Source organism: Leptonotus elevatus, chromosome 8 (genome assembly GCF_054856555.1).
Source record: "Leptonotus elevatus isolate MCC_2025b chromosome 8, RoL_Lele_1.0, whole genome shotgun sequence".
NCBI lineage: Eukaryota > Metazoa > Chordata > Actinopteri > Syngnathiformes > Syngnathidae > Leptonotus > Leptonotus elevatus.
Window position 1 is genome coordinate 10,843,505 of NC_141246.1, and position 15,098 is coordinate 10,858,602.

The window sequence follows — 15,098 nt, forward strand, 5'->3', positions numbered from 1 at the left end:
AATTTAATGAGAAATACTTCCTTACACATTCCCAAAACATGCATTTTAGGTTAACTCGTTCACTGCCATTGACGGCTATAGACGTAAAAAAAAAAATCATTTGAACTATTTCTATTAGTTTAACTTTTTTTTCCACTTTTGTTAACAAGAGTATGAAAACCTAGAAAAAAATTATTGTACATTTAAAATTTGTGATTAACTATTGAAGTCATGCGATTAATTACAATAAAAAAAAGTAATCGCCTGACGCCCCTAATTTTTAATAATCTTTTCATTTAAAAAAATAAGATTATTTATAAAAAAAAAAAAAGTCTAGAATTTCATACTCTTGTTAACAAAAGTGGGTGGGTTGGGGGGTTGGGGTGGAATGGTCTAGGCTTTCCATCAGTACTGTTTATCCGCGTTCGTTACTTCCTATTCTTGCCCCGTGCGCTGATTCGCTAGCTAACAGCCAATCACAGTGATCAAATGCCCCAACGCTGATTCAACATGTCGAATTTGCTGAAAACCCCCTCGACATATTCCAACTCGATCCGACTTTACGACTGATCAGACGGCGCATGCCGTCGACCCAACGCTGTCCAGCTCCCGACGTCGCATTGGTGTAGGCCTTTAAATGTAGCCCGGGTCAAAATGACCCATTTTAAAGTGAAATAACTACAAATAGCTGTATTTCATGATGAAACTTGTTTAAAATGGTTTATTTGCAATATTTGCATTGAACGAGGTTAATAATGTTTATTAGGATGCATTTTTAGCATTTAAACAACTGGGTCAAATTGACTTGGGAACATTATTGCTGTCCCTGAGAAACCAATCTCTCAGGAGGGTTAAGAAAACATAAACCGCAGTGCAGTACTTATATGTAATAGAAGTTACAAAGAAGCCACAAAAAAAAAAAAAAATGGGAAAGAACACGAGCTGTTAATCCTTTGATGTTTGCTGACATGACGTATTCACATTTGACTTTGATTTGATTATCTTGACTACTGTGTTAATACTTTGGACTGATGGAGGATTTTCTCAGTTTATCTGCACCACAGAGTAAGCAAAAATACGTTAGGAAAAGGGTAAATAATGACGGGCAGATATTGTGATGTGTAAAGATTTGTAAAGAATGCATTAATCCCCCTGATCAGTCATCATTGAAGACACACTTTTTGTCTCGTATCAGTCATTATCATAATAAATCCCTCGCCTACATGGTTTTAGTGTCTTTTAAGCCACAGTTGCGGTTTGAATGTTGCCAGATATTGCTACTGTTTTTGTCCACGGACCTCATCTTTCTTGACATGCTGCCCCCCCCCCCCCCCCCCCCTGTTCTGCCTGTCCACATCTCAAACAGAATGACAACATGGCCTCGCAGGTGAACATGGTGTAGAATTTAGATGGGGATATTTCCCACAAACTCACCCGCTTGAGACCAAGACACCGCAGTGTGTTGTGTATGGTATTAGGCCTTGTTCGCCATCCTGAAATAAACGACACCCTTTGTTTTCAATCCCACACACACGTTCTGACATTTGGAATTGCCATCTAATTGTCAGGTACATCATGAATGTGACGTTTGAAGGGCGTAACCTGTCGTTCAGCGAGGAGGGCCACCAGATTTTCCCCAAACTGGTCATCATCCTGCTCGACAAGGACAGACAGTGGGACAGAGTAAATATGGCGTTCGTCGTGCAGCTCTTGGTTCCAAAAGTCCCGCACATCACGAGGCCTCTTTGTTGCGCAGGTGGGCAAGTGGGAGAAAGGCTCTCTGACCATGAAGTACCATGTGTGGCCTCGTTTTGAGCTCTACTCGGCGACGGAGGAGCATGAGGACCACCTGTCCATCGTCACGCTGGAGGAGGCGCCTTTCGTCATTGTGGAGGACGTGGATCCGCTGAGCGGCACCTGCATGAGGAACACCGTGCCTTGTCGTAAACAGCTCAAACTCAGGTGAGAGAGGCTGCTGTTAAATTGGACGTTAGTCAATTGAACTATTTTTTTACCTTTGATTTAGTTCAATGCTTATATTAAATGATTAGAATTTGATGTACAAATAGTATTAATAATAATAAGAATAAATAATAATACAATTATACACAGATATAATAACAAAATATTATATATTGTATTTTTATTATTTATTTTATTTTGATAAAAGAAATACAATTATAAAAACTATAAATTATATTTTTTCAATGTTTTATTTTATTGTTATTTATATATTAATACAAACATTTAACTTAATGAATGTTTAAGAATAATAAATTATAATAAAAAAATTATAAAAATATTATATATTATATTTCTATTATTTATTTTTATTTTTATATTATTATTATTATTATTATTATTATTTATATAACAATTTCTAATTATTTAATACATACATTTTAATGATTCTTGCCAATTACTAGGGAGAGGCCACCTACAACTATTGGTACACACACCACACTTTGAGAATCACTTATACAAACCCAACATAAACACAGTTCAACAATTATAACATCCCAAATTACTGTATTTATAGAATTAATCTGATAAAAATTTTACCATTTAAGCATGCTGAGCTGTCAAATTATTAAATGAACGGTTCCACGTTGCATCACATGTTTTTTTTTCTTCCTGTTTTATCTTTGTTAGATCACTTTTGATGATGTGAAATTTCTGTATTAGAGGATCAGATTCTGAGATTTGAGATTTGAGATTATCGAAGCACGCCATCAAAACTATTAAATGGCCCAAAAAAATTCTGTGTGTGTGGGGTCTGTAACAGATTGTGTTAACCAACACATTACAAAACAACATATTTTGGGGGGGAATCTGGAATGGATTAATGGTATTTTCTGTGACATTCCCGTATAGTGTGCTTCTGGGATACTTTTCTGAGAATGCTCAGAAGACAAGACTTCAACTGATAAGCAATTATCTCCAACTGATATGAAGGTGCAAGAGCAAACGAGGCTTTGCAGTGTAACCTCTTTTTGAACTCTGTTGGATTTTGTGACCTAAATAAACTACAATGTGTAGATTTAGCATTTAAACATTCACAAGCTCACACCCACATACGCATATGGTCACAGCCCCTGTGTTCTCATTATTGCATAATTTATGGAATAAATTACAGTACCTCAGTCATCATGAGGTTGGCTCACAGGCGTGATATGAATTCGCAACGCCGTTACTTTCTACTTGTGAAGGTGTCTGCACATTCATTCAACTTTAGAGAACACAATCAGACAGACGTTGCCTTTTGCTTGACATCTGTTTCCAACAACATACATACATCATTACTATTCAAAAGAAGCATCGCAATCCTAGAGCGCAGCTTTGCATTTGCATGACTGCTTGAGCCACCACTTCACACTACTTAACAGTCGCCTTGCTCTTGACATATTCTATTTATTACCACATTGCTGTCTCTCACACTCCGCAGTGAAATGTGGAAACGTGTTCACTGTTCAGTATATACAATCTCTCTCTCTCTAGTCCTTTTTTTCCCACACTCTAATTTAAATAAATAACACAACTCTTGCTGTTAAACCTTTTTGGAGATTTCAATTCCTCCTCCCTCTCCCTCTCAAATGCCAGCAACCAAACGGTCGACTCGGGCATCTACATCAAGCGCTGCTGCAAAGGTTTTTGCATCGACATCCTGAAGAAGATTGCCAAAGCTGTCAAGTTCAGCTACGACCTCTACCTGGTTACTAACGGTAAACACGGCAAGAAGGTGAACGGGACGTGGAATGGCATGGTCGGGGAGGTGAGGACTTTTTTCACGTGTCATTTGGAGAATAAAGTCAAACTGAAAATTGAAATATGTTCATAATGACAAGGCAAGTTTATTTCTATAGTTTGTTTCATACACAATGTGCTTTATACAAGGAAAGCAACAAAACACAGCAGTTAAAAAATATTCAGAAGCACAGCAGAGAAAACAAAAGTAGTAGCTTACAAAATGTACTAATAGAACATACGTTGATGTTAAAGCATTAGACAGTAATCTTTCAAACATTTAGAGTAAAGAAATGTTCTAAAGATAATTAAAAGACGAAAAAAACATGATTTAAATATGTTTAAAAAAGCTTAATCAAATGTATAGGGAAAAATGCAAAATGCTTAACCTGGATTTAAAAGCATTTACACTCTGGGCTGACTAACTAACTCTGTTGGCAGTTTATTCCATTTGTGTGCAGCATAACAGCTAAATGCGGCTTCACCATCTGAATATTGCAATTAAAAAATATATATATTTTACAAAATTTGTATTTTCCATTTGTACTAGGCTATAATATGAGATATTGTTACAAGAAAACAATCATAAATAAGTCTGAACACAATTAAAAATTCTGAAGAGAAAATGTAAATGAATAACTACTAGAATAAAGTGGTAATATAATGAATAATAATAATAATAATAATAAGTGAATAAAGTTAGAATGTAACGAGACAAAAACTTGAGTTTTAAAAGAACACATTTGTAGTATGAGAAAAATATATATACAAATCGTACTTTTACAAATATACAAAGAAAAAATGCCCGAGCCAAATGGAATAAAATTGGCTCGCGAAACTTCACAAATTTTCATGACATGAGATGTCAAACGTTTCTCTTTTTGCCATCCTCTTTAAAAAAAAATTGTGCCATGGCAAAATCTTTTTTTTCTTTCGAATTTCAGGTTTCAGTTCCTTAAAACGGTGGAAATGAACTGGTGTCACAAAAGATCGATTTCAAATCCAAAGTATGAACTACACATTTTCTCCTTTGAAATAATGAATGCATTCTTCCTTCATGCACTTTTGAAAAGATTATTTCAGGATGCTACACAGCTCCGCCATCGGGGCCCACATGATGTCATCCACATCTCCAAAAAAGGAACCCTCAATTAAAGATTGGAAAAAGGGAAAAATAATCCAACTGAGCCAGGTTGCGTGAGTAGGGAGGTTTCTGCAGCACACGATGTTCTTCTCAGACAGGAATTGTCAGATGCTGACACCTCTCACCTCTTCTGCTGGTTGTAGAGGAAAACTGGTAGTTTTGGGTTTGAAATATTCTTTTGTGGCACCAATCCTGGAACTTCAAACAATGTTACCTGCGTAAAGATGGAGAATTGAGGATGTAGTCAAACAATGAAACAACAGCATCATCAGTATGAACACTGACACACGATTTGTTTGTTCCTAAGAAAGCCTTACAGACTAAAATGAACTAATTTGTTGGCTTTGTTCAATCATCAGCTTTATTTTTTATTTTTATTAGAAGCAATGTAGAAACAAGTGTCTTAATTACAGCCGCCTTTTCCGGAACGCCTTGTATTTATCCTTCTGTCTCGTCATTCACTCCGTTTACAGATGTTTGTTGTTGATTCCGCGGCCAGGAAGAGATTGTCACTGTGCCCGCAGGAATTTACATTTGAGATAGGCCTAATGAAATCATCGGAAAGGCTTCTGCCTATTTCACATGCACAAGCACATGTTCCCCCTCCACCTGGCCTGGGGGGACGCGAGTCGTCAGCTCCGCACAACCTCGGGTGGAGCTAATGGGAGATGGAGAGGGGAAAATGTGCTTGTGTGTTGAATTACACACAATTCTTGCAAATGTATTTTACATTTGTATTTATAGTCCAATGCTAAGCTGAATATACCCGAACGCACTCGAGGTTGTCAGCACAGTATTAATCCTTTTTTCGCTCCTGTGGCTATTCCTCACTTCGAGTGCTTCCACGTTACATTCACTGACATAACCCCACCCCCCACTTGGGTCTGTGTTTGTGCGTGTGTGTGTGTCAGGTGGTGCTTAAGAACGCTCACATGGCGGTGGGCTCGCTCACCATCAACGAGGAGCGGTCCGAGGTCATTGACTTCTCCGTGCCCTTCATCGAGACGGGGATTAGCGTCATGGTTTCCCGTAGTAATGGGACGGTGTCACCCTCTGCCTTCTTAGGTGAGAAGACACTTGAGAGGAGCCCTACCCTTTGTTATTTCATGAAAAACTCACCTATTCGCCGTTTTTGTGCTCAAGCCATGCATAATAAAAATATTGCTTTGGCGCCATCTTTTGGCCAAGGGGCTATGTTAAAATGGCTCGCAATTTATTTATTTTTTACCACAAACTTCACTTATTTCATCCACAGTTAAATATGAAATTGTATATATGGTTAAGTATTGTTGTAAAATACAATATTTGTGTACTGTGTATACTGTATTTTTCCGGGTATGATGATGATAATGTGCGAAAAATAAAAATATAAGCATACATAGGATTCCTGCATATTTGCTATGTTTTAGCCATAACACTTCAGTGTTTTCCTGGGTCATTAAAAAGCATTACAAGTAATTACATGGATGTTGCAGAAATTAAGGCCTTAAATGGCACATAGAAGGTATTAAATATGTTGTTGAGAGGCATTAACATTTTTAATACTGTTGTTGTTCATGCTTTGTAATCTACAATGAACAAAATGGCCTGGAATTCACAAGTTGCTTCATGTTCCAAATACCACTGGCTCTGAATGTCCAACATGAAACACTAATGCCACCTAGTGGCAGAAAACAAAAACCTCAGCACAAATCTATGATTAAGTGTTTACACAATCGTAACTGTTAACTGTACATTTATTCATTACTTACTGTAAAATTACAATATCAATGAACTAAAAGATGCGACCACATTTGTATTTGGTAATCAAGTTTGTCCACTTTTATGTTAATTTGCAGTTTAAACAACTTAAAAAAAACAAACATTAAAAAGCATTAAATTAGATTTAATGATACCTGCAGAAACCCTGTAAATAGATTATTAACTAAATTGAGACGAGATCATTGCATCAGAATATATACTTTTTGTTCGGCTTTATGTGATCAGGATTTTTTGGCAGCAATCACCGACCATCGAGTTTAAACAAACCGATCACTGATAACCAATGTATTTTTAAATAACTCGTTTATTTACTGTCTGATCAATGATCAATGACACCATTGATTGGATTGGGGAATTAATTAATTAATTTTTTATTTTATTTTATTTGTAACGTAAAATAAATCTCAAAGTGCACAACACAGGCAACAATAAAAGTAATAAAAGCTCAAAATTGAAATTAATCAGGGAAAGCTTTTTTGTTTTTGTTTTTAAAGGAAGGTTTTGAGTCCTTTTTTAAAAGCTTCCCCGTCTGTGAAAAAAAAAAAAAAAAAGCTAAATATCATCCCATCTGATATAGCCAATCCGATCTGTGTAGTCTCCTTTTTTTTTTGTGATATTTTTGTTTGGTGGTGTGCTATGAGATTTTTGCCACCCTGTCACAAAGGTTGCAAAGCACATCAACTTTGTGCAGCTGTTGCAATGTGGTTGGCTGTGAGTTGAGTAAACATGAAGTCACCGCCTAACCTAACGCTGCCCTTGTGTTGCAGAGCCCTTCAGTGCTGACGTGTGGGTGATGATGTTTGTGATGCTGCTGATCGTGTCCGCTGTGGCCGTGTTTGTGTTTGAGTACTTCAGCCCGGTGGGTTACAATCGCTGCCTGGCAGACGGCAGAGGTGAGAGTGGCTGGCACAAACGCGCACACACACTGACTGACTCATTTGGCGCCCCATTGAGTTACCTTGAAATTTCAATTTTTTGTATTATCACCCATGTGGAGAGCTGAGATGCTCCATTTACTTCCATCATCACTCACTTGAGGTCTTTTTTTTTTTTTTTAATAAAAAGGCTTGTTTAACACAATCAAATGTCAAAGACTGAGCTCCTGCTCCAACCCCACTCTTATTCGCGCCTCTCTCAAGTATTACACCAGCATTACGCCACCTTCTCCTCCCTGCGTGTAAAAAGTCCGACTGCACTCAAGCGCTTCTATTAGCGCGCATTGAAAATATTTGTCAGTTTGAACAATGCGTGGAAGAACGCGGCGCCACCGCCCGCTGGGTGCCGAGCGCAGTCCCAGGCAGCAGGCCAGTTTCAATCAATTTCCCCATCAAAGTCAGCAAATTCGATTTCTTTGCTTTTCCTGTAGGTTTTATAGAGCCAGGCTGTCAGGGTTGAATTGGCCTGGCGCAACAGCAGCCACTCAAGATAAAATCTCTAATCTGTAAAAGTGTTTTATCGCGGTTCACAGCCTTCTTTTCTTTTCTTTTTTTTGCTCTAGGGGGCGAAATGAATGTTTGAGTTGAAGTAACATTTCCTCATGTGGTCTTTTCTAAATGTCTCCTATTTGAGGGAAATACTCTATTGTTTGTGCATACTATGTTTGGTGGAAAGATAAGGCCGTCGTCCCGGGCGTATTCTTGCTCCAGATGTGAACAATTGTAGCATGTCTAGCCCTGCCCCCTCCTCCTTTCACCCTCCTCCAGTTTGTCATACCTACCCCGCCTACTACCTTCATTCACATGTACACAAACACGGGCAGAACAATCTCTGTAGTTTGCTCCACTGTGGCTCATTACCAGATTGTACGTGTGTACCTAATAAAGTGGGTAAAGCCAACAAACTAAAAATGCAAATCAACAGTACATCCACTAAGTACTTCCATCAGCATTGTGGCTCCCTCCCGCCCTCATCTCCTCATCCTCCGTCGTGCTTCTTTTCTTTCCCTGCCTGCCAGAACCCGGCGGCCCCTCCTTCACCATCGGCAAGGCCGTCTGGCTGCTTTGGGGTCTGGTTTTCAACAACTCCGTCCCGGTGCAGAATCCCAAAGGGACCACCAGTAAGATCATGGTATCAGTGTGGGCCTTTTTCGCTGTCATCTTCCTGGCTTCCTACACTGCCAACCTGGCAGCCTTCATGATCCAGGAGGAGTATGTGGACCAGGTGTCGGGCCTGTCAGACAAAAAGGTGGGAATACAGTACATGCTATTCGGAGAGTTTCTGGGGTGCTGGAACAGAATCTAAATGTGCTGAAAGTAGAGATTAGGACCTCGGAGGAGGAGGAGGTTTTGTTTGTTATTTTTGGCGGCGCCTTAGCATTTCAGTTTTTACGTTTTCTCTTAAGGCTGAGCACGAGCTGTTCAAGAACGCTGGTCATAGAAGTAGAAAAAAATATATATTCTACAGTCACAATGCTGACGTCGTAAAACCTTTATTCGTTTATTTAGTTAAATTGTAGTCCTAGTACTCACCTTTTCATCCATCCATTTTCTGATTAGTTTATATTCATAGTGCGTAATTTAGTAATGCACTCATAAAAAGTATTAGCTTTAGTCTGGAATCAGATATTTAAAAAGGAAACTAAAACCTTTCACAAAAAGTTAACGACAGTATAAAAAAAAAACTAAATAAATTGTTCATGAGTTTATATATTATTAGCCTCATAGCATAATTGTCAGGGTCATTTTAAATTCTATAGCAATAACAAATTGCTACCAACGTGCCTGCTTTTTTTTTTCCTGTTTATGAAAGCGTTAAAATATAATGTAGGCATCAATGCTATTAGGCTTACAATTTAGAATTACAGGAGTTTGTTGATTTAATGCATTTTAAACATCTGTTGTTGCCTTTTGTATAACTAAAAATAAATAAATTTAACAACAAAAACAACATATTCAGCTTTTAATGAAGGTTGGCTGCAAAGATCATTTGCTTCCCAGATGCTCATATTTTAATTTATTGTCACACAACGTTTGATTGTAAAATCTCAGCTTTTACTTTGATAGTAAGTGACATAATGTTGGAATCTTCCTTTTTTAACTAATTCACTGCCATTGACGGCTATAGACGTCAAAAAATCATTTAAACTATTTCTATTAGTTTAACTTTTTTTTCCACTTTTGTTAACAAGAGTATGAAAACCTAGGGGATAAAATTATTGTACATTTAGAACAGATATAAAATTTGTGATTAATCCTGAGTTAGCTAGTGTCATGTAATTAATTACAATTAAAAAAAATAACCGCCTGACACCCCTAATTTTTAATAATCGGTTCTTTTTTTTATTGCGTCAGGCGATGACATTTTTTCATTGTAATTAATCGCATGATTCCAATAGTTAAGTCATGATTAATCACAAATTTTCTATCTGTTCAAAACGTACAATATATTTTTTTTCTAGGTTTTCATACTCAATTAAACTAACAGAAATAGTTCAAATGAATTTTTTTACATCTATAGCCGTCAATGGCAGTGAATAAGTTAAATGTGAGTCTAACTTCTTTACTTCCCACGACTGTTCTTCACCTTTTCACACATTCTTCTCAACACCTTGAGCCTTGAGGCTCATTTCTCATTTCTAAAAATAGATCTTAAAATTGATCAATTATTCCTCATTTTGTCGGCTTTTTAGGAATTTGTTTTCGGTTTAATGAGCCGCGGAACACTTTCGAGTTGATTTTTAGTACGCCGTGTTAGTCCTTGAGATTCTCCCATGTACGTCAGCCCTCTGATCACGACTCCAAACATTTAGCTAATTTAGGCTTCCCAAAGCATCGTTCTGTCCTCTGCTCAACAGTGCATTAAAGGCTATTTGATGCGTTTCAGTGCCTTTTCTATGCTAACGAGCACTCCTCTGTCATTTTCTCTTTGTGGTTTCTTTTCCGGAAACCGCCGCCCCCACCCTACCCCCCCGACTTCAACAACAGTTCCAGAAGCCTAACGAGTTCTCACCGCCGTTCCGCTTTGGCACCGTGCCCAACGGGAGCACCGAGCGCAACATCCGCAACAACTACCGGGACATGCACACCTACATGACCAGCTTCCACCAGAAAAATGTGGACGAGGCCCTGTACAGTCTCAAGTCCGGGTGAGGAGGGGCCGGGGGAGCAGCTTTCAGAGGGGAGGATGAATGGAGGGGCCGACATGGGGGATGAAAGGGAGGAGGGGAAAAAAGAGGTTCTCTAATGATGCAATCATAAGAAAATATGATGAAGGGCATCGAGGCGGGGGATAGAGAAAGAGCGAGTTTTCTGAACAGTGTGGGTGGGAACAGTAGCAAACTGAAGTTATGGTGACCGCCTCTCAAAACTAACTCATAAGTCATCCTATGTTTTACATTGAAAATGCAAATACGATGTGACAGTGACCATGTAAGAGATCATGCTAGATTACTGGAGCCCAAAGGCATCATTTGCTAGCAAGTTGGAAAGCATCTCGTCAATGAGCTGTCAAATCACTCCGATTTGTTTTGATTAGATCAGGAAGGCTCGTTGATTTCTCCATCCTGTGATCACAATGTGCTATTATCAATTAAGTTCAAAACTCCCATTGATGTATAGAAATTGTGTTGTCATATCATCAGTTGATTCAAATAAACTAATAATCAAGATTGAATAGCGGTAACTCATTGATTAATCACAAAAAAATGATTGAATTAATCAAGTATTAACGTAGATTAATCACAAGGTGTGCAGAATTTCACGTTACCTCATGATAGCTCTTAGTACGAAAAGAAAAATGCACTGAGCTGTCGCCAACGTCTTACAAATGCAATTATGCCATCTAGTGGCAGAAAAATGACCTCAACACAAATCAATATCACACTCGTTTTTGACAGTACAATTTTAAATAAATTGTATTAATTATTATGAAATTACTGTATCAATGACTAAAAGAGGCAGCCATAGCTCTATTAGTTTAAAATTTTTTCCCACTTTTATGTTAACAAGAGAATGAAAACTTATGTAAAAAAAAGTTTTATTGTAGATTTAGAACAGATACAAAATTTGTGATTAATCGTGAGTTAACTATTGAAGTCATGTGGTTAAATACGATTAAAAATTGTAATCGCCCAACACCCATATTAATCATATTATTGATTTTGACAGCGGACGGGTACGTTAAAAGTAGTGCATGCATGCATTAAAGTAAAGCATTTAATAAATGTTTGCGTATGACATTCTGAATATTTGGGTCTTTTTTTAATTATGCAAGTAATTAACTATTTTTGAAAAAGAGGATGAGAGTGTGCAATGTATCAAAAAATGTGGAAGACATCCTCATAATATCAAATGTAGAAAGAATTAACACATAACAGGTGCTCTTCAAATTTGGCGGGCAAAAAATGCAGATAATTTTTTTTAATTAAGTTATTAATCAAGATTAATCGAAATTCTAAAATGTGTTTAATCTGATAAAAAAAAAAAAAAAGTAATCGCTTGACAACTCTAGAATAAACATGCATGTAAACAGACTGAACCATGGCCACACCTCTCACTACAAGTAGATCCCTGTGTTTTCGCCCAGCCAATCAGTGACAAAAGGTAATAATGGTATTAAAAAGTGTACAATTAAAGAAAATATTGCCCTGTGATTGGACTTCGAACCAGTCCAGTGTGCACTCCAAAATCATCTACGATTGGGTCCAGCACGACCAGAAAAGATGGACGGTTCTTCTGTTGTGCTCTGCAGCAAACTGGACGCCTTCATCTACGACGCCGCAGTGCTAAACTACATGGCGGGACGGGACGAGGGCTGCAAGCTGGTCACAATTGGCAGCGGCAAAGTCTTTGCCTCCACTGGTTACGGCATCGCCATCCAGAAAGACTCGGGATGGAAACGAGCTGTGGACCTCGCCATCCTCATGCTGTTTGGAGACGGTGAGACCTTCGATGATGATATGTTGTTACTTGAGTCAAAATCACCAAATTCATTCGGATTAAGAAATGTAACCCTTGCCTAATTATCAATCAATCAATCAATCACCTGGCCTACCACTCACCAAGCAATCTTATTAGTGCTCATGATAAAAATGGGAAAGCCATCTATCAAAAAGTAATCAGTAGCACAGTTCAATTAAAAAAAAGAGATCTGGGATTAAACGAGTTAACACCTCTCGAAGATTGACTCATTCATGCTCATTTGCACAAACAATATTATCGCGCCGGTCAAGCATTGAGGAACAATATTCCCCACTTGATCTCTCTATCTCGCTCTCTCTCACACATACCAAAGAAAAACAAACCATCGGGGCAAATCCAGCAAATCTCTCTGGACGTGCCCCCCCCCCCCCCCCCCCTTAGGAGCCCCCAGCGATGTGGAAATAAGATGGACACATTTTCGGGTGGAAATACTTCTCACATGACCATGCAAACTTCCTCCCTGAGGATTGTCAAGTCCCAGCAGGCAATTTTATTTTTTTTCCCCACAACAAAGAATGATCAGCCTTGCATAAGCCATCCTTAATGAGGATGAACTTCTGTGGGGCGTTCAGTTAAAATAATGCAACGTGACATGAGACCTGAGCTGTTTTTGGCAACAACTAGCCACCCGAGAAAATATGTCCTTTTCCCCCCACTCACACTTTGGATGCGGAGTCACCGGAGGCAAACTCCCTCAAGATTTCACATCTCGCTGACTTCCACAAACATACTGTATCTCTGCTTCCTCCAGGTGAGATGGAGGAGTTTGAGGCTTTATGGCTGACAGGTATCTGCCACAATGAGAAGAACGAGGTTATGAGCAGTCAGCTGGATGTGGACAACATGGCGGGGGTCTTCTACATGCTCGGGGCTGCCATGGTTCTGTCACTTATCACCTTCATCTGTGAACATTGGTTCTACTGGCAGCTGCGCTTCTGCTTCATGGGCGTGTGTTCCGGAAAGCCCGGGGCCACCTTCTCTATTAGCAGGGTGAGTGTACGTGTGCGTTATTTTGGATTTGACCTCGACCTGGCAGTGAGAGGCCAGAAATGGTTGTGTGGAGATTACTGACTGCTGGTGAGATGGAACAAGTCACTCAGGGCAATGCAATGACTCACCAGGTTTTACTGCCAGGAATTCATTGAGTTGATAGAACACATCTCAGTACAGCTCTGTTGAGTGTGGTTTGCATAGTTTCATCATAAATAGTCACAAAATATCCTGTACCCTTTGAATTGGCTACCAATTGCAGCACTGTCGTCTAATGATTTAGACAAAATTTGTCTGACGCTGTCAAACTGAACTCTACCACTTGGAGAGAATATGGTAAAAGTACCGCAATCCCAATAGGATACCTTTTCCCTTTTTTGGTGTATCTTAACCCAATTGAACATCACACTAACACAGAATCCTAATGTTCATGTGACTTCCTGTCTCCATTTGATTGGTAAAATTGAGTCAAATGTCGCGAGTAGTTACGTTGACTTGCCATCTACGAATCTCTCTGATGAACCGCACAAACAAAAACATATGCAAATTAGGCGATCAGGATTTTTCAGCAATTTTGAAAAATAATGATAATCGATAGTAACAAATTAATAATATATCCATTTATTTACTTTTATAACTAAATCCAATTTAGTCTAATTTAAAAATATATATATTCTACAGACCGCTACCATTTGCGGAAAAAAGGGACTGTCCCAGCCTATATGAATAGCAAAAACCCACGTATAATTGACATCAATTGAAATGCATGAGAGTAAAAAAAAATATATATAGAACCTGAAAAATTCTTTAAAAAGCACTGATAAACTTTAAATATAACAACATCCATCCATATTCTTAACCGCTTGCCAATTATTTAAGAAATTCTAATTGTCGAAATGCATGTTTGTGCTGTACTTAGTGCTATTGCAGTTTTATTATTAAATTCAGATTTATGTTTCTTTCTCACAAGAAGTTAGAGAATCCAAGAAAAAATTCACGTCTCTATATGAGCACTACACATATTATTGAATTAAAAAAAACACCACCAGTGCTAAGACAACAAAGAAGTCCAGGTCATTCTGGTCATGACAGAAAAGAACTGTTTATCAAGTAAACATTGAAACAAAATGGACTCTTAATGTGACACGTTTGCAGCTAGTGATCTAAAAGTCTGCCGCAAGAGTTGAGAGTACTTTACAGTGTTTCTTTGACGAGTCATTTAACAAGGTGTCTTAGTGTTATTGCAGGCTGTTCCGTTCTCCAGAAATAGCCATTTGAGGGGTATTTCATTAGCATAATGTTACCTTTTCGGCGATCCGGTTGTTGCACGTAAATGTTCTCAGCTCACATTTGTCAAACAAAAAGCCACCAGTGTTCATCTGTTTGTGTGCAAGCCAAAGTCGTTTTTAATTGTCATTTTGTTTAACACCCACTCACACTGACCTGATAATGGCCGAACAAGTCAGAACTGGCGTTGAGCACTTGGACACTTTCTTTTGTCTGGTGGCCATGTGAAGTGTGAAGCCTCAAATCTGCCTTTTTCTTTTTGAAGTGGGATATTT

At 38.4% G+C, this 15,098-nt stretch overlaps 1 protein-coding gene across 6 annotated transcripts in view; it reads left to right on the top strand.

Moving 5' to 3' along the window:
- grin2bb (glutamate receptor, ionotropic, N-methyl D-aspartate 2B, genome duplicate b) overlaps positions 1-15,098 on the top strand; it is a 95,679-nt gene that overhangs the window by 73,953 nt on the left and 6,628 nt on the right. For all 6 annotated transcript variants that reach the window (XM_086082191.1, XM_086082192.1, XM_086082193.1 and 3 more), the window contains 9 exons: positions 1,548-1,662; positions 1,736-1,941; positions 3,580-3,751; positions 5,779-5,932; positions 7,396-7,521; positions 8,583-8,812; positions 10,552-10,712; positions 12,317-12,504; positions 13,298-13,536. In XM_086082191.1, coding sequence (XP_085938317.1) covers positions 1,548-1,662; positions 1,736-1,941; positions 3,580-3,751; positions 5,779-5,932; positions 7,396-7,521; positions 8,583-8,812; positions 10,552-10,712; positions 12,317-12,504; positions 13,298-13,536 — 1,591 coding nt within the window. The remainder of the gene's footprint in view (positions 1-1,547; positions 1,663-1,735; positions 1,942-3,579; positions 3,752-5,778; positions 5,933-7,395; positions 7,522-8,582; positions 8,813-10,551; positions 10,713-12,316; positions 12,505-13,297; positions 13,537-15,098) is intronic.